General features: G+C 42.8%; 2 protein-coding genes across 2 annotated transcripts; both read left to right on the forward strand.

The window, feature by feature from the left end:
* Positions 1-1,775: 1,775 nt before the first annotated feature.
* On the forward strand, positions 1,776-7,439 carry lemd1 (LEM domain containing 1; the record flags this gene model as incomplete). The annotated part of the gene is made up of 8 exons (XM_084436035.1): positions 1,776-1,973; positions 2,893-3,004; positions 3,589-3,698; positions 5,568-5,654; positions 5,799-5,899; positions 6,402-6,741; positions 6,827-6,891; positions 7,097-7,439. 8 exons carry the CDS (start codon positions 1,776-1,778, stop codon positions 7,437-7,439), a joined length of 1,356 nt encoding a protein of 451 aa, XP_084292161.1.
* An 897-nt stretch (positions 7,440-8,336) lies between these two features.
* On the forward strand, positions 8,337-26,558 carry LOC311329885 (N-fatty-acyl-amino acid synthase/hydrolase PM20D1.2-like). Its single transcript, XM_084461833.1, has 13 exons — positions 8,337-8,570; positions 8,688-8,774; positions 9,108-9,343; positions 9,460-9,546; positions 10,076-10,209; positions 11,402-11,521; positions 12,276-12,351; positions 12,471-12,532; positions 12,885-12,963; positions 13,043-13,114; positions 13,592-13,757; positions 13,890-13,989; positions 25,492-26,558. Exons 1-13 carry the CDS (start codon positions 8,351-8,353, stop codon positions 25,619-25,621), a joined length of 1,569 nt encoding a protein of 522 aa, XP_084317959.1. The 5' UTR covers positions 8,337-8,350; the 3' UTR covers positions 25,622-26,558.
* The last annotated feature ends 303 nt before the right edge of the window (positions 26,559-26,861 follow it).

Below are 26,861 nucleotides of genomic sequence, written 5' to 3' on the forward strand. Positions count from 1 at the left end.
AATCCTGCTTGCTTTCAGTGCTTCACTTCAACAACACTTTTGATGAATGATGCACCTTTTTCCTAAAGAAATTGACTGAAAGCAGTATTTTTTAATCAAAGATGATGTCTTTAATTGCCTGAGGAACTGAATACCTTGTGGATGGATCTTTTAGACTGAATCATTGAACGGGGAACACTGTGTGTGTGAGTTTGCTTTGTCAAAAACACAATTCTCTCTCTCCAAGGAATCTGTTAGAAAAGAATAATGAGATATAATCGAATTCCTTCCAGGCCACATTCCTTTGGTTAATTATTCATGTACATGTGAGTTTTAATCCTGAGCACAGCTTCCACGAGCCATTGTGTTATTAATCTGCAATTTTTTCAGCTCTTGATATTGAAAGCATGATCTCAAACAGTATGTTGCCTGTATATGCAAACCAAAGAAAATACATTTAGATTCACTAGTTTGTCTTACCTGATCATATTTAACTACTGCTGTGTTTTATGGCTTTCTATTCCTATGTGATTTCTCTATAACATGTCATGTAGGGTTTAAAGCCATTGGATACAGAGTGGGAATACTACCTGTTCATAGAAACCATTGATTGTATAAACAGGAATTGATCTTAGTGCTACAAATGTATCATTTATACTACTGGCCTTATGGAGTGTCACTGGGGTAATCAGTATTCTCTTTTTTTCTACAGCCAGAGTGATGTCATCGCTGGCATCCCCAGACCACACAGGTCTGAATCCAGCCAGCTTCAAGGTAGGCTTCAGTAGCTCAGCTAACTGGCTATGGAAACAATAGCCACTATTCTCTGAGTGGTTACTGGAGTCCCTCAGGTGTGTGTTGTCCGAGGTCAGCCAGGGACTGAACACGTGTAGGCTATTTGAATGAATAGCTAAATGTGATTATTCTATTCAAAATATATTTTATTTATGTTATTTTTTAAATTAATTATATGTATATATAACATACAAGCACGCACACGCACCCACACACGCACGCACACACGCACGCACGCACGCACACACACGCACACACACCAAGGTGGTGAAGTAAGCGGTGAATGCGGGTCAAAATTAATTAAGCTTGATTGAACACCCGAGCTGTTCATGGTTTGATATGAGCTGATACTCTAGGATAGCGACTGTATATAAGCTTAAACTCGCACTGAAACGGACGTTTGAGATCATCTAACTTCCGTAGTTTTACGTATTTCCGATGCAAACAAGCTATGAGGAATTTGATTGGAACATTGACAAGTGGACGGGTTTTAAGAACTTTAGAGAGATTCGATAGAAGGATAGCGTTGATTGACGGGTGGATGTCGTGAGATTATTGGCCTAAAATCTAAGGTACCTGTTGTCGTCACTGCACGTGACCTACCGTTTTCCAGGAAGTAAGAAATCATATACTTTGATATAAGATTACAACAAAAGTAGATTTTTTTTTATTTTTTTTGGCATATCGTTGAATAGGTGAACACTATGACTAATTATGTGAACCAAAATGGGACAGACTGCTTTTTTCATTTCAGTGCGACACTAACCATACACACTCTCTCGTTGGTGGGTTGGGTGTTTGAAGTGTCAAATCAAGTGACTGAAGCGCCCCCCCCCAGCAGCTGTTCATCAGTCAGACATGACCACTTGCTAGGGTGCACAACATACACACTGTTGTTGGCTAATACTGTAGATTGCTTGCCATCGACAGTCGCTGGGTCGTTGGGACGTTTATAGGAAAGCTGGCAGGTTGAAGTTGCTCCCATTAATAACGCGAGTGACATGCCTGTGTTCGTGGAGGACCCGTCTCAGTTCTCCAAGCTGAGGCTTAAATCGGAGTTAGTCGCCCACAATGTCGCGCTGCCCGACGCGGAGAGCAGAAAGGACATTTATGTCGACCTTTATTTAAAACACATCGGTCAGAAAAGCGCTGCTGATTTCTCTAGCGACGAGGAGGAGGACCAGGGTCAAGATGTTGGAGTGAGTTCTGTCTGAATGCCGCGCACCTATTCGATACTCGGATCTTCCTTTCTGTTAGCAGCTGTTCATTTACACCCTAATATTCACAAATGTCAATCAGTAGAACTTTTATACTTATAGCCTGATACGTGATCAGAGTGTGTAGTGAATTGCCCCTACAGTCAGAGCTGCCTAGCCAAGGTTTTTTTTCTCAATGGCTTTACAAAAAAGACAAAAGCCTTGACGATTACACTAGTCTATTTATTATATGCATTTTGAAATCTGATTGGGACTCCGTGTAAAGCATTAGGCCTACATGAGATAGTCAAAACCATTTTCAATATATAAACTCGGGGATACACTTCCTCGGATACACTGGGGTTGCATGCAGCTGCTGTAGACATGAACCGATACTCTGCAAGGTCAGCAGTAAAGTTGTCCTGGACTGCAGTGTGGCGGGGTGGGGGTGGGGGCTAGCTGATCTGTGTCACCATGCCAATCTTCAGTTTAGTTTAACCACACCACCACCACCACCAGCTGTTGGATAATTAGATTTCAGTGTGAGAATTTCACTGTAGTTAGGTGCTGTTGGAAGTCATTTGTTTTGCACCTGTCATCACACGTTACATCCATATCTTTGCAGAGAGAGCCTGTGTTCACGGAAGTTTCCAGATTCAGATCTAGATCTTTATTCATTAAATGTAAATGTACAGTACAGTGTACAATCACGGTGAAATGTTGCTGCCGGCTCTGTGGGCATCGTAAAAGACAGCAGTGAAGGGGCGGAATTCAAACTTAAAGAAAAAAAAAAAAAAAGAGTACTTTTTTATTATTCCAGTAGCCTGTTTCAACCTTGAACTGTTCTCCCAAAAGCCCATCTATTAGTGGAGTTGTAATGGAATATGTGTCAGGATAACCTGTTTATTTCCTGTTCCCTCAGGAGGAAAAGGCGAAGAAGGAGGATCCAGAAATGCTCGACCCCCGCTGGCTGACTGATGACGAGCTCAAGGCCGTGCTGCTCAAATATGGAGTCAAATCTGGACCTGTCGTCGGTGAGGCCACGCAGACAGACTCACCTGGACAACCACACCACACACAGCGCTGTTTCTGTTCTGCCATTTGAAATGGATGATGGGTCACGTATAGGTCTCTGTTTATGTCAAATCAAATGTTTATTTATATAGCGCATTTCACACAGGCAACACAATGTTCTTTACAGAGAAGGGAGGGGGTGTACATAGTGTTCTTACCTCTTATTTTCCAGATGGAAGCAAAAAAACAGTATAGCCATATTTCCACTGTCGTGCCGAACCGTTCTGAGCAGGCAGGGTAACCGTTCCGACGGTGTTTCCACATGGGACCGGTTGGGCCCAGAACCGTTCCCATGGCACGGTTGTCTAACCATACTGGGGACAGCAGAACTGTTCTTTAGTAGAAATGTGAAGAGCACGAGCAAGATGTTGCATGGCAACCGACAATATTAGTTCTGCAAACAGCATTCCGTGGAACGCAACAGCCCGAGAGGTGGAAACAGACACTGTAACCGTTCCCACGGGTCCGGAGCGGCGCGGTTGAAATAAGGCTTATGTGTCTATGGTTATCCAGTAGACTTATGGATGTGTGTGTCTGGTGACAGCCTCCACCAGGGCCCTGTACGAGAGGAAGCTGCTGAGGCTACTCCAGCCCTCCAGCCAGCCCAGCCTGAACGGCACGGCTGAGGCTGAGTACTCTGACAGTGAGGAGGAGGAGGAGGGTGAGGAGGAGGAGTCAGGTAATGATCCCAAAGATGTGCGCCCTTTGTCGGTTGGCATCCTTTTATAGCCTAGATTATCAGCGTTAGTTTAATCTGGCCGTTTTACTCTGGCTTCCACAGGTTCATTGCAAGCAGGACCAGAGACCGTGAGAACAGACAGCCAGGTGAGAAGGACTACCGTCCAGGGCTATTGTGAACTGTACAGTCAGCCCGTTGAATGTGCTCATGAGTTTGGCAAGAGCTGACTAGATTTGGCAGCAATTCATAGAGGTGTATAAGTCGACAGTAGATCAATATCTACTGCATATTGTACCGCCATGGTTGTGTAATGTCATTAAAAATGTTGCCTACAGTGCCATCTGGTGACCATAGATGGTAACTGTAGATAAAGGCTTTTATAGAAACCAGAGAGGTTCATGCATTTTGGAGGTAGCGCTTATTGATATTGGCTATTATTTCTTACTTTTACCAGACAGGATTTCACTCTCACAATAATGAAGACCGTTTTTACCATCAGTGTTTTATCCTTTCATCAAAACTGGTAAATGTGACGCATCCTGTCACCATAAAGCTTTATATATATTATATTAAATATATATAATTATCTATGCACAATAATGATGGTGTTGTGTGATTGAACTGATGTTTTGTGTGTGATGGCATGGGGGGCTGCCTCCAGAAAGTTAGGAAACAGCCCGGACCTTGGAAAATCAATCCCAGGAGGAATGCAAGGAATGTGGTGGAGGCGAGGGCCGCGTGGGGCCCGGCCCCCCCGGCGCCGCCCCCTGGGCCGGGTAGGACATCCTCGCTAGACCAGCCCACAGGAGCACCATGGGTAGATGGAATACACTGTGCCTCGTCTGTACTGCCTTTCTACTGTAGCTCTTGTGCAAAAATACCTTCAACAGTGGGAACGTAGTGAGAACAGGATCTCCAAGCACTCTTTAAAGTGTCAAACGTTTTCATGTTTGAAAGGGGAAAAAATAGGATCTTGCAAATTTTGTCCTATCATTTCTCTACCACCTGTTTCGGAATATAACCCATAATACCCCTTTTTTTTTTTTTATCAAGAGATGAGCTGGATAGTAATCACAGATGTATTGCTACATGATTGTGGCATCATCTACTATGAGTTTGTTGACACCAATGCCCATATCAGTAATGTAAACATTATACACTGTAGATACAGCAAAGATTGGCATGCAGCCATCTTGAAACTTGTAATGGTGATTTTTAACATCCAGCTTCATTGACCCCTATGTATTTTCTTATAGTTTGACCCCTATGTATTTTTTATAGTTTTATACAAGAGCTGATTGTATGTTGTTTTGTGTCTCATGTTGAGCAAGGTCACTGTCCAGTTCTTAGCTGAAGAAGATATGCTTATTTGAATGTTGGTAGATCTAAAATCAGCCAGCTGAGAAATCCCCCTTCAATGATGTTGAGCTTTTCACACCTCAGACAGGCAGGTATTTAGTGAGTGATCTTACAAGTGCTGTCATATTGTGTGCCTTCTTCAAAACTTCGTAATATACCAAAAAATGAAAAACAGTTATTAAAAGCGTGAAAGGGGCGTGGCCGACATGGGACACGTGGGACTGGCCCCAGTCACGTATACGCTTCGAACAGAAGAGATGGCAAGTGAAGTGGCTGTTCAAAATATCCAAATTGGCGGGCCGGATTTGGGGATTTTGAATAGAAGTGCAAACAACCTGCCCCCACACCCTTAATACTGTGCAGTGGTGCAAAGGCGTGGGCCTTTCTCTGTGTGAGGAAGTCTGAGGAACAGTGGAGTGTATTGCTTTGAAGTACCGCTGCTGCAGTATGGCAGGTATCTCACCTCTTGACGTTGACGCCTGCAGGTGCTGCACCGGTCTGGGAGTCATCACGGCCCCTCCTCCTCCTCCTCCTCCTCCTCCTCCGCTCAAACCTTCAGCATTACTCAGATGGTTGAGGAGGGAAGTATGCGCTCTGCTGGCATCTTGACAGCTGTGGAGTAGACATTACTACCGTGTTTGAATGGGGATGGTAGATCTTCACCGCCGGAGTGCTTGACTGAGTGATGTATTGATATCTTTACTCTGTAACCACAGATTGAGAGTCGCAGCCCTCTCTCCAGTAGAGCAGAAAGGGAGCGCAGCGGGAGTGACGTGCTGGGACCGTGGCAGAGGTCACACGGGGTCAGTACCCACAGGTGGTTCAGTCATCCATTAGGCACAACACAGGACCCGGCGGTGGTAACAGGGCTGCTTTGATTCCCCCGAACTCCTTCCATGACCAGCAAATCAACTTACAGTACATGATTCTTATGTAACGTTTTGTCTTCTGTACTTTGCTTTCACTTTTTTTTTGGGACTCTTACCCTATTTGATTTATGCGTCACTGTCAGTGTGGTACAGTGTGTCTGTTTACAGAGCCAAGCTAGCAGATTAAGTAGCCCACACAAATAGTATACATGGTGCTAGAGAACCATATGTGCGGTTGTATGCGATTGTGATCTTAGTCAAGCACTGTAGCTTATCTGCACCTCTCAGAAGGTCATACGATAGTTTGAGTGTACATAAGTATTTCTTTCACACAGGAACTGTGTGTGTACAGAGTGTCAAACCACTTTACTTCCTCTTAACTGTTCAGTTCCTCCTGGATGCCTCTGTGGGACACTGGTGTGGTGTGGCTGTCTGTCTCCCCTGGTGGAGGGCTGTCTGTCTCCCCTGGTGTGGTGGAGGGCTGTCTGTCTCCCCTGGTGTGGTGGAGGGCTGTCTGTCTCCCCTGGTGGAGGGCTGTCTGTCTCCCCTGGTGTGGTGGAGGGCTTTTCTGTCTCCCCTGGTGGAGGGCTGTCTGTCTCCCCTGGTGTGGTGGAGGGCTGTCTGTCTCCCCTGGTGTGGTGGAGGGCTGTCTGTCTCCCCTGGTGGAGGGCTGTCTGTCTCCCCTGGTGTGGTGGAGGGCTGTCTGTCTCCCCTGGTGGAGGGCTGTCTGTCTCCCCTGGTGGAGGGCTGTCAGTCTCCCCTGGTGTGGTGGAGGGCTGTGTCTCCCCTGGTGGGGTGGAGGGCCTTCACCCCGGTATCATGTGTCATTGTTTCTTACAGAGTCTGATCCGTGCTCGTCCTCTTGTCATCCTCAGGAGCTGGCCGCAGATATCCTCACGGAGATGTTTCCAGAAACAGAGCGCACGCCCACTGGCATTGTGTAGGTCCACTCTTCATCAGATTACCGACAAATGGCTGCTGCTGTATATTGTGGGGTATCTAGTCCCCCTTGGTGAACTTTGCACAGTAGTACTTCCACTTCCACTCCAGTACTCTTCCTGAGGTCCCCATAGATCTGAACAGTATTTCATATACAGTATATCCATGCTTATCCTTACCATGCTTAACCCCCCCCCCCGTTCCAGTGCCACCTGCCGCCGGCCTATAAAGGGGGCAGCAGGACGGCCGGTCCAGTTCAAATACCCGGACACGATCCCGTTCAGTCCGGCCACGCTAGAGAGACAGGAGCTGGGCCGCCGTCTCGTCCCCCTGTGGGTCCAGGTGGCGGTCTTCGTTGTCATCGCGTGCCTCCTCTACCTCCTCCACGCATGTGCAGAGGGGGGCGGATGGGACAGTCCCCTGGTGTCCCTGCTGGAGAGCCTGAGCCTGGACAGCGAAGAGGGCGGCGCCGGGGCGGAGGCGCTGCTCCAGCCCGAGTCCACGGACGCGCCGGCGACGGACGGCCTCCCCAGGTGGGAAGAGGCCTGACCCTCCTCTCACATGGGTGTTACAGCTGTGAGGAACTCTGGTTTATTCTCCGATGGACTTTCGATGATGCTGCTACATCTTACGCCAAGCCAAGGAGGCAGTATGACGCCGTTGTTTCTTATGGGAATGTTGAGGTTCATGTACTGTTCAGTCTTTGTCAATTTACTGTAGCCACTGGAATAAAGGCTTTTTTAAAATATCATATTTTGAAATAGTGTTTGTCAAGTCGACTTAGCCACTACAATAAAGGCTTTTTAAAATGTTTTCACTTCCTGGTTGATATATTTTTGGAGCCCTGGATTATCCTTTAGTTAGTTGCATTGTTCTTTTCCCTGGCTTCTAAGAGCCCTTGATCCTCGTTTGACAGTGTAGCCTAGAGCATCCAGCCATGCCTCTTTCTCTTACAGTGTTTATTAGAAGTACATACTGTACAAACAATAATCTAGCCTAATGAAGGGGAAAGAAAAAAAAGGTTTGTTGGCTTTGTAAGATACGATATGTATAATGTAATATTTTATCTGTACAATATGTCATTGATGGCGTTGGATATAGCCTACTGTACTCTGATTCCCAACCCATCTGTTCAATTCTTCATCTGACTTATCAATTTAAGAATTCAGTTATCGTTTTTAATCATTGTTGCTTTAGTCACTGACTTGGGATTTTTGGCTTATATGGACTTATCATTTGATAATGTATGCTTCGCATGTAGCGTACTGATATTCAGGAGAGTCGAAAGTAAGAGTTGCAAACATGTAGACCTTCTAGCGCTTTATATGATTTTTGGCCACAGTCAGCCCAACAGATGGCGCTCAAATGATAATTCATTGATACATCTGCAGAGAATCCTCATATTAGACGAAACAACGCTAACATCCCATGCTCAACACACCGGCCGTGACACTTGAAAGATGTCCGACCCCGGTGCGAAGTTCAGAATTATCAAGCTCTTGAAGATTGTGTCTTTTAGCTTTTCGTTTGTTCTGTTAGTATTGTTTATTGTAACCACTGTAAGGACACTGACGCTAGACGTCAATGCCGGACTTCAACTGGCGCACTGGGAGAAGACTAACAAAATTGCGCCTGACATAGATCAACACCAGAGAGAGGAGCTTATTGCTAATTTCAAAGGTGATGATCATCATTATTATTTTCTTTTATCACTGTGCATCGAATGATTCGGGCATATTTTTCTTGGGTCCTGCAAAATGCATGTAGCACATGTCGCACTTTGCAATCCCCTCTCAGAGGCTGTGCGGATTCCCACTGTGTCAACAACCGAGACGCAACTAAACACCAGCGCGCTGCTCGAGTTCAACGAGCTCCTAAGGAAAGGTAGGCTACGGCGTTTAGCCGCCATGCAAATACTGTCGACTAGTTCCCTTATTTAAATAAACTAAAACCAGTTTTGACTGATATCATAGGCTGCTGCATATTTGATAGTCAATAGTATCCAGCTATTTCGGCGGCTGCACGGCTGCAGCTGGACTGTTCTTTTGATAGTTCTAAAGCAGAAAATCACCGATAGGGGCCACCAAATTCCACCAAATTTGTATTTATAAAGTTCAGTTTATATTAGGCTAGTATGTATTCTCTCTGGTTAGGCTATATCTTGGTGGCAGATTCAATTTAATTAACTGATGTTGCTTTCTGTCTCTTCCCCTATAGTTTTTCCCACAGTGTTTTCTTCAAACTTAGTTCATCATGAGATTGTGGCTGACTACAGTCACCTGTTCTGGGTGCCGGGCTCCAACCTGGCCCTGGACCCCTACATGCTGCTGGCCCACATGGACGTGGTCCCCGCCAGAGAGAGCGACGGCTGGGACGCCCCGCCCTTCTCTGCCCAGGAGATAGACGGGTTCATCTACGGTAGAGGAACCATCGACAACAAGCAGGCTGTCATGGTCAGAGACCAGGAGGAGACTGATTTTTCCCTCATTGGGTGACGTTTAGTTTTCCAGTTCCTACACAAAATGTCAGTTTATGCTGTGATCTAACCAGAAAATTGTTCTGCCTCTAGGGAATCCTCCAGGCACTGGAGTACCTGTTGAAACGAGGTTATGTACCACGTAGGGGTTTCTTCATTGGCCTGGGGCATGATGAGGAGGTATGCAGCAGATTTGCATTACATTATGTAGATACTGTACGCTTTTATCCAAAGCGACTTACAATAGTTGGATTTAACCGAGGTAGTCAGTCAGTGTACTACTACTCAACTCACAAGTGCATCTCCTTTCTAAACAAGTGACTAATAGCTTAATCTAGTGCTAAAGCCAAAAGTAGCAGACTAAAAATACAATAGGTGCTGACTTCATTTCGCCCTGCATTGTGTTTTCTGTGTCACTTTGACTCATGTTAATAGATTGCCCAGGGTGGGATTCAAAGCAATGTTTTTCTGAGCTCGTCTCTTAACGAGACGGCACTCTATGCCACCGAAAAGCTAGCTATTCGATGATGCAGCCAGACGGTATTCATACTAGGGGTTTCGCTGATCGGATGACTACTCTACTCTAGCCTCCTCGTTACGCTTAGATGCATCCTACGACCGACTGTACCACTTCTGCTGCCGTACATGCATGCATCATGGCCTCGCGGTCCCAGCTTTGATAATCCCGCTTCCTGCCCGGTCTGTGCAGGTGGGCGGTCATCAGGGGGCGCTGAACATCGTGCACGTGTTGAAGAAACGAGGCGTGCAGCTGGCGTACGTCCTGGACGAGGGCTTGGCCGTGCTGGACGGAGTCATCAGCGGTCTGGAGGGGCCTGCTGCTCTGTGAGGGTCCATCTCAGTTGCTCTCTCTCTCTCTCTCTCTCTTTCTTTCTTTCCCTCTCTCTCTCTCTCTCTCTTTCTCTCTCTCTCTCTCTCTCTCTCTCTCTCATGTAACGTACAGTATCTGTGAGGTCAGAATACGTGACCGACTGTCCTCCAGGCCATGAAAACAACCTCTTTGGCCAGCTATGCCGCCAGAAAGCTGTGAGGTTAGCTAAACCATTTGATGGGTTACGTGTGTGTGTGTAAGTAAGTAAGAAAGCTTTATTTATATAGCGATTTTAATAATAAATTAAAATCAAAGGCAATACAACATGAGACAAAATTAAAACAATAGAGCAGAAAAAACAACATTGCGAGCAGCAAGGAGTTATAGATGGCCGAAGGCCTGCCTGAACATGTGTGTCTTAAGAAGTTTTTTGAACATGAGTTCAGTGGATGGCTCTCTCAGGGCCTGGGGAAGAGCGTTCCAGAGTCTTGGCGCCACCGCCTCAAATGCTCTGTCACCCTGGGTTTTTAGTCTGGTCCGGGGCACCGCCAGGAGACCCTGGTCGGATGACCTCAGCGACCGACTCAGAAGTTCTGAGATGTAGGCCGGGGTCCGTCCGTGAAGAGCTCGGTGGGTGAACACCAGGACTTTGAACGTAATCCGGAGGTGAACTGGGAGCCAGTGCAGGGAGGCCAGGATGGGGGTGATGAGGCATGTCTTCTTTGACCTAGTGAGTAGTCTTGCAGCGGCATTTTGGAGTAGCTGAAGTTGTCCCACAGAGGATTTGTTGAGGCAGATAAACGGTGAATTACAGTAGTCAAGTCTTGATGAAATAAATGCATTGACAGACATTTCTAATTCTGTATGTGATACAATGGAGCGGAGTTTGGCAATATTTCTGAGGTGGTAAAAACAGGAACGCGTTAGGGATTTGACATGTTTGTCCAAGTGCATAGCTTGATCAAAGAAACACCCAGGTTTCTAACAGAGGGCCTAACATTTCCCTTGAGGGACCCCATGTGGTTTACCACTGTAGCGGCAGTCTTGTCATTCGCAACGACCAGCACTTCAGTCTTGGAGGCGTTCAATTGCAGGAAGTTATCCACCATGCATTGGTCAATGGCCGACAGACAGTCATGTAGGAGTCCCTCGACTTTACCGGGTTTAAGAGAGAACTGAAGTTGTGTGTGTGTGTGTGTGTTCCAGGATTGGGGTCACTGAGAAGGGACAGGCGACAGTGAAGCTGAGCGTGTCCACGGTCCCAGGTCACTCCTCCATGCCCCCCAGGGAGAGCTGCATTGGCATCCTGGCTGCAGCGGTCAGGAGGTGAGAGCTACTAGCCTGGCAATTATTTTTCTATTGCTTCTGCACTGTTGTTGTTTTTTTACCTGTATAAATAAAGGTTAAAACTGTCATGTCCTGTCCCACTGTATGTCGTCTGCATCAGCGTATGTCATTATCCTAGTCAAATTCCTAGTATGCATGAAACATATACAGTACATGGCTAATAAAACAGATATTGAATCTTGAATATTAGACCAGCTGCATTTAGAACATGGAATATGTAAGGGATAATACACAACGAGGTGTGCTATTATCGAAAGATTATGCACGACGTGGAGGCTTATAACCCCACTAGGCGAGGCCAAGTTCTAAATGCAGCTGGTCTAATATATTCTCATGTTCTAAATGCAGCTGGTCTAATATATTCCATGTTCTAAATGCAGCTGGTCTAATATATTCCATGTTCTAAATGCAGTTGGTCTAATATATTCCATGTTCTAAATGCAGCTGGTCTAATATATTCTCATGTTCTAAATGCAGCTGGTCTAATATATTCCATGTTCTAAATGCAGCTGGTCTAATATATTCCATGTTCTAAATGCAGCTGGTCTAATATATTCCATGTTCTAAATGCAGCTGGTTTAATATATTCCATGTTCTAAATGCAGCTGGTTTAATATATTCCATATTCTAAATGCAGCTCCTCTAATATAACCCATGTTCTAAATGCAGCTCCTCTAATATATTCCATGTTCTAAATGCAGTTCCTCTAATATATTCCATGTTGGTTCCCCAGGCTGGAAGAGAACCCCATGCCCAGGCTGTTTGGACATGGCCCAGAGCGAGAGACCTTTGAACACCTGGCTCACAAGGTAATACTGCAGGACTAGACCTCGTGTCACAGAAGTGAGAACTGATACAGAAGATCATATGGATGACCACTAGGTCAAATGTCACTTTGAGGCATATTTTATTGTTCTCTCTTTGGCAGTTTGGCCTCCCGATGAAGTTTGTCATGTCAAACCTGTGGCTGTTCTCTCCCCTGCTGGGTAGGTATGTAACCACACTGCTCTGACCTCGTCAGTCTCGCCTTTGTCTATTCAAAGCTAGGTGTTCTTGATCAACCTTATTAACGGTGTTTATTAAAGGAACATATCAACTTTTGGGGAAATTACTTATTTGCCATCTTCCCCAGAGTCAGATACGAAGATACATACCCTTCTCTTCTCTGTGCGTGCGGTAGGAAGCACTGAGACCCGTTAGAGCCGTTGGCTCACTGGAAGTGGATTTGAAACATTAGCTTAGGCTAACAGAGAAGAGAAGGGTATGTATCTTCTTATCTGACTCTGGGGAAGATGGCAAAGAAGCTAATTTCCTCAAAAGTTGGTTTCCTTTAATGTTGCAGAGTAATGGAGAGAAGACCAGACACCAATGCTCTTGTTAGGACAACCACTGCCGTCACCATGTTCAACTCTGGAGTTAAGGTGTGGTAATATAGGTGTTTATGTGAGTTGTATAATCTTTCTTTTTCTTTTTACCTGACTTAATCTTATCTTTTTCCAGGTGAACATCATACCCTCCCAAGCAGAAGCCTACGTGAATCTGCGCATCCACTCCTCACAGTCACTACAAGAGGTATGAGTCTGCTCCTTCAAGATAAAAGCACTGTAGGCTACTGTTAACCTGGCTCTAGCTCCGAATTGCACGGCCACTTTTATTTTTAAATGCGATTAACGGTCTGGAAAAGCTCTCATCCAGAGTGATTTCTCGGTTGGAATTCCAACCAGGCCAATCGGCTTTGAAGGCGATGACGGAATTAAACTGTGCGATGTGATTGGTTAAGGGATGAACTAGTCGCTGAGGACTCCAGTTCGGTAACTCCAATATTGCAAAACGGCTGCAATGGGAGCCTGTTCAGACTGAATAATGAAGTTAAACGAAATGGCAATTCAGTCTGAGCGTGAGCGGGAGTTCCCACGTATCCTATACTGATACTCATAGTAAAAATGACACTACATTTTGCATGACTAAGTTTATATCATATAATTTAGTCAAGCCGTCCTCCAGTTTTCCCCATGATGGTGTGTACAGTGACGTGCCATTGCCTCCCAGGTCTTGGAGCTGATCCAGTCGGCGGTGGGCGACGAGAGAGTGAAGATGGAGGTCGTGGAGGGCTTTGACCCTCTGCCTGTCAGCTCCTCCAACGACGCCTCCTTTGGGTTCCAGATCATCAAGAGAACCGTGCTGGACATGTTCCCCCAAGTCACAGTCGCCCCTGGTGAGAGGAAGGGCATGGGTCTGCTTTGCTTATAACGATATTGAGTAGAACGTAAAGCACTGTTAAACGGAAGTTGTTCAAGCAGGAGGTTTCCATTAGGACAGTTAAGTGCCTCATCCTAATGTTGTGCAGGTGTCTGCATCGGGAACACGGACAGCCGTCACTACACCGACCTGACCAGGGACATCTATCGCTTTGCACCGACCTGGTTCAAACCTGGAGACGCCCAGAGGTAAGACTCTCATGCTGTAGGATTTTCTTCTACTCAAGTGAGAGTACTATCATAGTCTTTCTTTTACAATTGCTGCATCATTACCAACAAACGACTAGGATAGGGACGAGAAGGCAAAAGTTCTGTGAAGGAATACACAGTAGTTATAATAAGAACATCAACATCATGATCTCACAGACGATTAAATCTTAACAGGATACAATAAAGGATCTCTTTCTGGCTTGTTAAAGGGTAGGGTTATTGGGCAGAAAGCCATTTACCTGCCTTTGTCATGAGACTACCTTACAGTCTTACCTTGAAGTTGCACCTTGAAGTTGGTCACCCTTCAGCATACACTATGTAGACTTGAAGCTACTGTACAGTACAAATTGGTTCCTGGTTAACTCATAATCACTACCAAGGCTATTAAAGTTGATGAAAACGAAAGAAAAAAATAAAAATAGGTGTGATTTTTAGGGGCCAGGCAGCATAGCTGCCGGAACCCTATTGTATTTGCCTATATTATTATTCTCCATCTTCCACTGAAGTCTAACTTCCCGTGGACAAAAAATCACCAAAATTTGCATATAGCTCCAGTACTATACCCAAAGTCCTCACCCTGCATTGTAGGTCAATAAACCTCAAGGTGGCGCTACAGCAACAGTCTAAAGTTTAAAACTTTAAAAAATCATAACAAATCAGCCATAGGTGCTATCACTGTAAAACCACCACGTGAATGTAGTCCCAATTGAGACAAAACTGTCATATGCTTTGACCTTGCAGGAATTTTGAAGTCCATCACTCTGATTTCTTCATAAACTGTAAAACCTATCAAACCTATCTCCTCCCACATTTTTTGTTCAATTGACACCAACATTGATCTACTGTATCGTCAGACTGTCCTTACCAAACGATCCTCACAGATTTTTGAAATATGAAAAATTGAGCCCACAGCACATCAAAAAGTTTTACTGTTAACAGTTCTGTATACAGTTCCTATTAATTCTCGCCAAATCAATGTCTGATCATCCTCATAAAAAGTGACAACATTGGCCACATATCCAAGATGTAGTATGATTTTTTTCAGAATTTTATCTCAAAAATTGAATTTTTTAAAATATGTTTAATTCTGTCCTCTGAAACCAACACTTCATGCAAAGAAAACTGCGTTACCCACAATCCAACGCAAGCTCCACGAATCTGAGACATCGCTGTTGGCAACCCTACCCCTGCCGAGGATTACAATGACTAAATCGATTGATTGGCTACTGACTGAGCACACAGCTGCTGAAGTCAATGTTCAAATATGAAGAAAAGCAAACAAAACCTGTAAAGATTAATAAACATATCTCATCCCACATTTTTCAATCAATTAACACCAAACTTGCTACACTGGATCTTCAGACTGTAATTCACAAACTCATTGATCAGATTATTGAATTATCAAAATCGAGCTTACAATGCATCAAAAGGTTTTACAAATGTTTTACTATACCATATGAATGTACAAAATGAACATTGGAATGTCAACTTTCTTGTTGTCTTCCTATTCTCTCGCTTATTGCTCCTAAACTTGTCGGAAATTGCCTGGCCCCACCTCATCGCTGCGTAGCAGCTTTAATTTTGTTTTGTTTACTGTTTACTAAAAATAAAATAAAAAATAAAAAAGATAACAAACTTCAACTGTATTGTGTACCTACATTTTTTGATTGATTGATTATTTTATTTCCGTGTCACACACCACTTTTGGTGCCCAGCCCATATGGGCTTATGAGACACGACCATAAAGAAAAAAAAGAAACAAAAAACAAATAGATTGACAATTTCAACATACAGCCAGACAACACAGACATTACACAAATAATGCATTTTGTCTTCTCTCCCATGCTTTGCAAATGAATTGAGAAACAACAAAAACTCCCTTTTTAAAGAATAATTCAAGTCTAAATTCGTCTTGTAGCCCAAATGCTTCAGGATGAGCACAGAACATTTTTTCAAACAATACCTGTCTCAGATCATCATACAAAGGACAATAAAACATAAAATGGATTTCACTTTCTATTTCACCAAGATCACATAATAAGCACAACCGGTCTTCTTCTGGAACTCCATTGAATCTGCCTGTTTCTATTGCTAGAGGGAGGGTCCCAGATCTCAGTTGTGCACAAACTGACCGTTTAGCTCTTGTGAGATTCAAATAAACATATGGTTCAGAACTGTAGTTCTCTTTAATAAGAGCATATGTGCGGAGTTTAGGTTTGAGCCAAATATCGGCTGCCCATTTCTCCTTATGGATCAGAAACATTTTATTTTTAAATTGAGAAACATCACATGGTAGTTTGTTTCTGAAAACATAGTGAAAATCACTTTGATAAAAAATAGACAACATTTCCCTAGCCCACGGGTAATTGTGATTGAGGTCCCAGTTGAACACTTTTTTTGTTAACCTGTCCTCAGGCATTCTAATTAGTCTGTTCCATAAACGTACCATATCACCTTTCTGTCTAACTACACAAGGTTCCCAACCCATATCCCCACAGATGGCCAAGTTTGGAGTCAGTTTGTGCACACCAAGAAAGCACTGAATCCCTCTATTCTGAATATTGTTACAATAAGTATGCACTTTGGATCCCCATACCCCAGCTGCATAGTCCATCACTGGACACACACAAGATTGATACAATTGAGAATATGCATAGAAGCCTAGGTCCTTACAGACTTTTACTTTGTTCAGCACTGATCCTAAGGCTCTGCCTGCTGACTCTGCAAGTGATTTAATGCCAAATTCAAAATCCATATGCTCATCAAATGTAAAACCAAGATATTTATAAAGCCCAGCATAGGACAGTGGGGATGAACCAAAACAAAAATGGTGTACACTTCTCTGCACACCTTTCTTTCTGAAATGAACAATCTGGGTCTTCTCTTGATTTATTGCTAGTCTCCATTTAGTACACCATAACTGAACAATATTCAACATGTTCTGGAGGTCATCTTCTGTTTCAGCCAGAAGAACTATATCGTCCGCGTATAATAGGACGCTCAAGAATATATCTTCCACTTTTACCCCAAGTTTAGCATGTCTTATCTGTAAAGCTAAATCATTGACATATAAGGCAAATAGGGTAGGTGAGAGAATGTCTCCCTGCTTTACACCATAAGGGGTTGGGAACCAGCCGGTCCTAAGATCATTAACCTGTACACAGGCTACTGGAGCCTGATAGAGCACTTTAATGGCAGCATAGAATTTCCCATCAATTCCCATTTGAATTAGTTTAAAAGCAAGGAGGTCTCTATTCACCCAATCAAATGCCTTCTGAAAGTCAATAAAACATGCAAAAGTTGGTTTTCTCTCTTGGATTCTAGCCCGGACCACTGTAGAGACAGTGTAAATATGGTCTATACAGGCCCTGGCTTTCCTAAAGCCATTCTGTTCATCTACAAGCTGAGCAGACAGTTCCAAGTAGTGGGTGAGCCTATTATTTAGAATGCAGGAATACAATTTACAAACTGCTAATGAGACTAATCCCTCTGTAGTTCAGTGGGATTTTGGGGTCAAGTTTGGTAGATTTGGAGATGGGCTTGATTATAGATTTGTACCATTCAGAGGGAACAATACCGTTCTCAAAACAGGTATGGAAGAGTTTATATAAAATTTGAAACAGTTTAGGTGACTTCAGAACTTCATTAGACAAATCATCAAATCCTGTTGCTTTCTTAAGTTTAGCACGCTGAATAACAGTTCTAACCTCCTCTAGGGTAAGACGGGCATTCAAATACTGGTTAGGGGAGTATGAATCCCTCTGCATTTCCTCCTCCAGGGCCATTTTACTGGAAATTATCTCTTTCAAAAACCTATCATCAAACATAGAAGGACTGTTAATGCCTGAAAATAAAAGTGAAAAGTCATTTTCCCATTTCCCTAACACAATGTCAGTTTGATTGTAACATTCTCCATTTTCCAGTACAACTTCCATGGGAATTTGCTTAACCTGTTTCTGGCCCAGCTTGTTTATCTCACTCCAGAACCGCTGTGGGTTACTGGTCTGAAGTTGCTCCAATTCTAAAGCCAGCCCCCGGCTAAATCTACGTTTTATCGACCGTAATCTTTTGTCAAATTTATATTGACAAGCTTTAAACTCATTTCTTAAATCTTTCTTCAACTCTTTATTTCCCTTAGGCCTACATTTTAGAAATCTTTTCTCAGACAACCTCATCTGTGACCACAATGTGTCCAGTTCCTCATTCCAAAATGGTTTATCCTTTTTGAGATTTTCCTTTTTTCTGATGGCATTTATAGGTTTCACCTTAACATTATAATCTAATTCCTTATATAACATATCACAAAATAATTTATACCATGAGTCAATACCCGTTTGAGTTTTTTGTTGTATTTCAAGTTGATCAATAAGCTCCAATAGAGCATTACAACACAAACTGGATGAAAGGAAATTCTCAGGTAATTTTCTGGATCTTCGTTTGCTATAATGATCAGATGTGCATGTAGGCCTATCATTAATGTTCTGACAGGATTGAATTCCAGCCTGAAATGACAGACTCAAGACAGAGTGGTCAGGTATCCTACAGCGATCCCCAACTAGTGAGATGCAGTCAACTCCCACACTTTCCACCAACTCATTTGGAGTAAGGACATTGAACTCAGTACATGTGTGTAGGCAGTCATGAGGGGTAATAATGTAATCAACAACTGCCTTCCCTTTTGTGGAGATTGATGTGAAATTATCATTTTCAGGGGATATTCTTCCATTTACAATACAGCATTTTGAATCTTTCAGGAATTCCAATAAAGTTTCCCCATGCTTATTTGACACAGTGTCTAGGTTGGACCTAGGAGTAACATTATCCACATCCATAATATAGTCTTCCCCACCAGCAACTCGGCTATTTAAATCCCCACAAATGTAAATTGCATCAGCCTCAGAAACAGTATACATTTGAGCCAACAGATGGCTAAAAAAAGAATGGGAATCACGCCCCCATCTGGAGCTCTCTGGAGATAAATAACAGGAGAAAATAACAAAACAATATTCTGAAGCTTGGTGCTCAAATCTCAGCCCCATTATACCATCAACTGATTTGTCAGTCACACAAACTTTATAGGACTCAAGTATCTTGTTGTTGACCAAAATCCCAACTCCACCAGATCCTTTGGGTGCTCTTACATGCGTTTTCCGGTTATGTCCAAACCAAGTGAAACCGTCTAGTTCAATTATATGCTGTCCCGTTAGATGTGTCTCATTCAGGCAGATAATATCAGGATTCAGTGAAAGTATCATCAATTGTCTTAACTCACAGTTCAGAGCTGTCCATCCATTAACATTCCACTGGGTAAGAGTTAGATGGTCAGCACTTACTGGCTGGGCAGGTGAGTCTCAGGTCTTGCTTGAGCCCGGCTGATCCCTGCTGGCCTGTGACCCCTGCTCTCCATGCCGCTCCATCACTCTCCCACTCCCGGTGATGTAGAAGTTCTTCCCATTCGGCATCTCTCGCAGAAGGGTTCTGAAGTTCAGATCAATAAGATGCTCTGCGTGGGACTTTGCTGATCGTAGGTAGACCTGGCTGAATCCTTCAATGCTCCTTAGCCTTTGTTTCTGCCATAGGACAGACACTTTGTCTTGTACAGAGCGTAGTTCCAGCTTGATCACTCCAGGACCTCGGCCTCTTGGCTTCATCCGCTCCGCAGCTACCAGTACTGGCATCGGGTTGCACTGGATCCCCTCCTCTAGAAGAACCCTTGATCTCTCCATCACATCCTCTCCCTCTTGAAATGGTAGGCCAGATATAATTATGGACATCTCTGGATCGAATCTTGTAGGTGGGTTTTGGTTTGCGTTGGTTATTTTGATTTCCATATTCTCCATTCTCGCCGCCAGGTGCCCAATCTCCAAGTCTAAGTTATTTTGTATATCTTTGGCTTTACTTTCAATCTCTGCCTTGAGCTCATCTCTATTTGCGGAGATAATTTTTACAAGAGACCTTTCCAAACTGTCCACTTTACTGTTTAGTTGTTTCTCAAAGGTTGAACTCATACCGTCTATTTTGTCATTGATCCGTTTCAGCTCATGCATCAAAGCAGCCATGTCAGGATTAGAGCCCATCTTTTCTGTCTCTTTCTTGTCTTTTGCTCTGGTGAATCTTGGTTCTTTCTTTACAAAACTAACTAAAACTAGAATGGGTGCTCAGAGAGCACAGACCACAGAATGTCCCAAGATGGCAGCATGTGCATCTCCAGTTGTGTTTGTCTAAGTGATGTCTGTTTGTTTGGCGCTCAAGTTGCTTGTTTGATTGGCTTTATTGGCTCCTAAAGTTCGGGAAGTATTGGTCATAGGCCGAGTCATTTTCCAGTGAACTCTTTAGACCCCAAGAAATTGTTGCTTCATCCTCTGTGTGTCTATGTTTTGCAAAGCTGCTTTATGTTTTCTGAAAATTCTCTTGTCTTTGTAAGCATGCTGCACTCCTCTAAATCATCTTGCAGTGCAAACACTAAACAGAGATACTTGATTCTTCTGTTATTATTAATCTCTGGAAATGTGCAGTCAAACCCTGGCCCGGTGGATGAAAATAGTGTTACTCCAGCTGATTTTAAATGTAGGTCAGGTCTCGGTGTAATTCATCTAAATGTGCGCAGTTTACTTCCGAAAATGGACATTGTTCGAATCTGGGCTAAAACTACGGATGCTGATATTATTGTTTTGTCAGAAACATGGCTAAGCAAAAGTATTGTAAATAATGACGTTGCCATTGTTGGCTACAATGTTTTCCGTACGGATCGACCCAAGAGAGGGGGGGGTATAGCGATTTATGTAAAGTCCAAATTTTGTGTGAATGTCGTACTTACCACTTCTGTTATTAAGCAGTTTGAAATTTTAGTTTTAAATCATGAAATGACTAAAGATCATGAAATCACTGTTGTTGGCTGCTACAGACCTCCGTCTGCCATCAAAGATAGCCTATCTTCCTTGACACAGCTTATATCTCAGTTGCATTATAGCGAAATTATTCTGGTTGGTGACCTGAACTGGGATTGGTTACAACCAGTGTCTGATGATTTTAAATCTTATTGTGACTCAGTAAATTTGACCCAGTTGATTAACGCACCTACTCGGCCAAATCATAAATGCCCTGAGAAGTCTACTCTCATTGACTTAATCTTGACGAATGTCCCCCATAAATTCTCTGTCACAGGTGTCTTTTGCAATGATTTGAGTGATCATTGTGTTGTTGCTGCTATTAGAAATGCTAAGATTCCAAAGACAAAACCTCATTTGATTTATAAAATAAATTTAAAGCTTTTTATTGAGCAGGGATTTTTACATGATTTGTTTAATTTTAACTGGAGCAGGATAGAACTCATCCCTGACGTTGAAACAGCCTGGAAATTTTTCTATGATGGGTTCAGTTCTATTATAAATAGACATGCCCCGTTCTGCAGGTACAGAGTTAAGGGGCGGGATAACTCATGGTTCTCACCAGAGCTCTCTAGTCTAATTCGCGAACGTAATCTAGCCTGGGCTAAAGCAAGAAAATCCAAGTCTGATACTAATTGGCTTCTTTTTAGACAACTCCGAAACAAATGCACTTTATTAATCAAAAAGACCAAGTCAGAGTTTTATTTGTCTGCTACTACTGCATCTCTTAATGATCCGAGAAAATTTTGGAAAAGTATTAAGTCCATGTCTGTGAACTATGATTCCAATGTTCTACCTCCTTGTATAACGAAGGATTCAAAAAGGGGGAGATCAGACAGTATTAAATAATCACAGGCCAATATCAAATTCGTCAGCACTGGCCAAAGTACTTGAAGCTCTTGTAAGTGAACAACTTAAAGGGTTCTTATATAATAACACTATCTTATCTGCATCCCAGTCAGGTTTCAGGAAACAACATAGTACAATTACGGCAGCCTTGAAAGTTGTTAATGATATTGCTGTTGCCCTAGACAACAATCAGCACTGTGTGTCACTCTTTATAGATTTTTCCAAAGCATTCGACACGGTTGACCATGATATATTGAAACAGAGATTAGTTCACTCAGGTCTCTCAGAGCAAGCAGTTGCATGGTTTGTGAACTATTTATCTGTAAGAACTAGGGCTGCTCGATTATGGCAAAAATCATAATCACGATTATTTTGATTGATATTGAGATCACAATTATTAAACACGATTATTCATAGATTTTTTTGTTTTTTTTATCAAAAGTTAACATTTTCTTAACATATCAAATTATACATTGACTTTGATAACAATTAATTTATTAAATGTTGACTGGCTTTTCTTTTTAACAATGTTCTTTGGATTAGATACATTTCTCCCATGGGAGACAAATTGTGACCTTGATAAATAAATAAAAGTGCCAAAACTGATAAATAAAGAAGCTTCAAAGCCCCGCCACCACCACAGAAGAAGACTACCTCGGAAAAATAATTTCACTATGACAGAACGCGTCTGAAGTTATTTAATGGTAGCGCCGAGGCTTCAAACCCCAGCATTTGTTAAAATAGACCCTTTTGCTTAGGTAAGTGAAGTTTCATGTTTATCTGACCTCTCCTAAATAGGCCGACACCAATTTATTTTGACGGCAAAGTGAATGGACCGGCAAAGGACTGTTGTCTGGCATGAGCGAGTGGAATGCGACAACGGGACTGAGAAGGTCTACTTTGAGGGGCAGCTACGACTGCGTAGCAAATTTTACACACCGTGTCAACTTGGTCCAAATCTGTCTCCGCGAACCCATAGTGTTTCCACACCACTGACGTGGTTTTAGCTCTCTCATCCACCAGCGGCTCTCTTTTTGCTGCCATAATCTTCTTGTCGTGTTTTGTTCGAGAGGAGCATGCGTGCGCCTCGCTTGACAACTCGTCTCGCTCTGAACTAAAGTGTTTGTTTTGGGGCTTTCGGGGGGTGGGGGAGGGGTCAAGCACAGTATAGCTCTGCAGTGTAGGGTGCACTTGATTTGTGCAAAATCGTTTTATGGCGATTATTTTGTTTTAATGATCGTTGACAGCCCAGATCTTAATCTCGATTAAAATCCAATTAATCGAGCAGCCCTAGTAAGAACTCAATGCAATAAACTTGATGGCCTCATGTCTGATGTGCTGTCTATCTGTAAGGGGGTGCCCTAGGGCTCAGTACTGGGTCCCCTCTTATTTACTATATATATTAATGGTCTGGGTCAAAATGTGTCTAATGGAAATCTTCATTTTTATGCTGACGATACAGTTATTTATTGTTGTGCTGCAAGTCTTGCCGAAGCTTTCGAAAACTTGCAATCTGCTTTCGATGTTGTACAAAATACTTTGTGCCAACTGAAACTTGTATTAAATTCTGACAAAATGAAACTTATGGTTTTCAGAAATACACAAAAAATGCCACTGAGCCTACCATCCATTGTCACTTTTCAGGGAAAAGACATCGAGATGGTTTCTTCATACAAGTATCTTGGAATTTTAATTGACGATGGTCTCTCTTTTAAACCTCATATTCAGCTCCTAGTGAAGAAGCTGAAGCTGAAATTGGGTTTTTATTTCAGAAATAAGTTTTGTTTTTCTTTTGAGGTTAAACGGAGACTTGTTGCTGCTACATTCATGCCTGTGCTTGATTATGTTGATGTTCTGAACATGCATGTTTCCTCTGTGCCTCAATGCAATCAATACTGTTTACCATGGTGCTTTGAGATTCATCACAAACTGTAGAGATTGTACTCATCATTGCACCTTGTATGATCGGGTTGGATGGTCTGCATTGTCTACTCGTAGACTTATTCATGGTACATCATTATTTATAAGGCAATTCTTGGTCTTGTTCCTTCTTACCTCTGAGCCTACATTATACAAAAAAGTACTGGGCAATACTTCTTAAGATCACAGGACTTCTTGCTGCTGTCTGTTCCCAAAGTCAGAACAGAAAAGGGGAAAATGGCTTTTAGTTATTCGGCTCCTTCTGCCTGGAACATGCTACAAAATGATCTCAAACTTGAGGAGCAGGTCTCAATCGATGTTTTTAAATCCACTATGAAGGTTTTAGAGGTGGATTTAACAGTATGTTCATGTTTTTAACTAGCGTATTGCCATATAGCCAAATCACCAAGTCACGTGTAAATTGTATTACTGTTGCATCTGTGTTTTCTGTTGTATTTTCCGTCTGTAACTCTGTGTTTGGATTGCACTGCTGCCCGTCTTGGCCAGGTCTCTCTTGAAAAAGAGATTTTTAATCTCAATGGGACCTTTCCTGGTTAAATAAAGGCTAAATAAAAAAAATAAAAAAAGTATTTTGTGGCTCTGTGCACGGCAACATTTAATCGGTTCTAAATTGGCCTATGCTACACCCCTCCACCGAGTTTCACAAAAAGCTGTAGTAGTTTTTGTGTAATACTAGTCCAAAAAACAAATGGAGGTGAATGGCCGTCAGGGCCGTGTTTGGGCAGCTTGTGATTCACTGGAGCTGAGGTAAAAATGATGGAGATGAATGGGTGGCTGTATTTGGCTGGCTCTGTGGTGCCCCCCTCAGGTCACAACCAGCGGGGGGCAGAGCAGTGCACTCCGGGCTCTCCCCCTGCACCCCCCAGTTCAGGGAGCTGGCTTCGTTCTAAGTTTTGTTTTCATTTTGTGTAATTCTAATCCAAAAAATGACAGGAGGTGAATGGGTGGCTTTATTTGACCGGCTCTGTGGCGCCCCCCTCGGGTCACAGCCGGTGGGGGGCAGTGCGGTGCACTCCGGGCTCTCCTCCTGCACACCCCAGTCTCCTCCTGCAACCCCATGTCTCTAGCACCCCCACACACGGAGCTGGCTTCGTTCTAAGTTTTATTTTCATTTGTGGATCCGGACCATGATTAGGATCTGCTCCAAAAATTAAGAGGTAGTAAATTGGCCCATGATACACCCCTTCACCGAGTTTCATGAAAATCGGTCAGGTATTTTCTGCATAATACTGGTTCAAAAAATGAATGGAGGTGAATGACTGGTCCTGTTTGGGCGGCCCGTGGACCCGTACTGTGCTTCGGACCTGCTCCAAAATGTAATGGATTCTAAGAAGGACCATGCTACACCCTTCCACTCTGAGTTTCGTGAAAATTGATCCAGTAGTTTTTGCGTGATCCTTCTAACAGACAAACAAACGCACACGTCTGATTTTCAATCTGATCATTAGCAGACAGGACTGCCAGGTTTGACCAAAAGTTTGGAGTGAGATTTTTTCACTTAGTCACAAGCACCCCCCCTGGGACGACTCTCTCTCTCACCCTCCCTCCCCCACTAGGTAGATATTGGGTAGCGTTCTTTGACCGCGAAGGACGACTGGGATTAGCGTTCGTTCGTTCCCATGAACATTGAGGTGGTAGCAATTTTTTATGTAAACATTAATATTTGTATCAATGCACCAGGTTAGAGGGTTCTTCCATGTACAATTTAGAACATTAGTTCTCAGAGAATCTTTCTCTGAGAACATTAGTTCTCAGAGAAACACTGTGTGTTTGTTCATGCGTCTGTCTTTGTTTACATTTCCAGGTTCCATGGCATCAATGAAAGGATTTCAAAGAAGAACTATGAGGAGCTGGTGGTGTTTTACTTCAATCTGATCCAGAACTGTGACATCGAGAGGCTCCCCGCTCCTCACGGCGCTGGCCATGAGTTGTAAAGGATCATTACGGGTACAGAGGAGGCGTTTGGAGGTCGATCCCTCTCCACTGTTGGTCTATGCTAGACCCTGGAGGAGCTAGTAACTACAGTAGTGTCCTGGCAACATTTTCCTCCCACTAAAAAGATGTGCATTTTGATTGATTTGGGCTTTGCAATCGGCAGCTGTATTAATGGGTACAAAATAATTTTTAATAGTTACAAATATTCTGTAACTGACCATTTAGAATATGGTACTGCAAATGGAGGTGACATGGTGTGTCTGTGTGTGTGTGTGTGCGCGTGTGCCTATGAATGTGAATGAGCTGTAATCTCTCGCTGTACTCTCTCTCTGTACTCTATTATAACTATGTAGTTATAATATTTTATTTATAAAACACATTTCATTGTGAAACAATATCATATTGCTGAAACAATCGAAGTCATTAAGAAAAGGGAGAATAATTAATATAGAAAATATACAGTTATTAGGCTATGTTATTAGGCAAGATATCGTACTATGGGAATACACCATACCTTAATTTTCCTTAATGCACATTTAGGGTAAGCCACTTCAAAATGAGGGGTTTGTGAAAGCGACCAGTCAAAATTCATTTTATTCAAAAATGAGAAATAAGCTCTTGAACCGAGACTTGCTGAAATGTTTGCTATTATTTAAGTATATTTGGTGTAATTTTTTGTGGTAGGCTACTTCACTTGCTGATTGTTACAAGGTACTTGATTTAACAAAGTACAATTTTCATTTTATTGTAAACATAATGCGTAGCATTTGATGACATGCAATACTACAAAATAATTTGGTTCCCGCTCAATGAATTAGTTGAATGTAAATCTGTGTTGCAGTATATTTTTGCTTGAAATACTGTTGCGTAGTGTATGAGTGATTGTGACGGATCAGAAGACAATTTAATTGATGTGAGAGTGCTGGAAAATATAATAAAAATAATGTACTGTATGTTTGTGATGGTTTCATCCATGGTTATAGAGATACAGTAGCACCATTGCAGAACAACATGCAGTTTTGTTAATATATCAATATGCCAGTCAAATACAGGGAATATAAGAACATACACAATGATACTTCAGTACAAACCCTAAAAAATGGCACATAAACATGTATAATCAATAATAGCAAGTAATTATATTAAGCAACATAAGAAAGACAAGAAATCGTTCTTCATGATCAGAACTAGATAGTAAATTACAACTATGGCACCAAGTTGTGACAGTTATTCATGTGC

Source organism: Borostomias antarcticus (genome assembly GCF_949987555.1).
Source record: "Borostomias antarcticus genome assembly, chromosome: 3".
NCBI classification, from domain to species: domain Eukaryota; kingdom Metazoa; phylum Chordata; class Actinopteri; order Stomiiformes; family Stomiidae; genus Borostomias; species Borostomias antarcticus.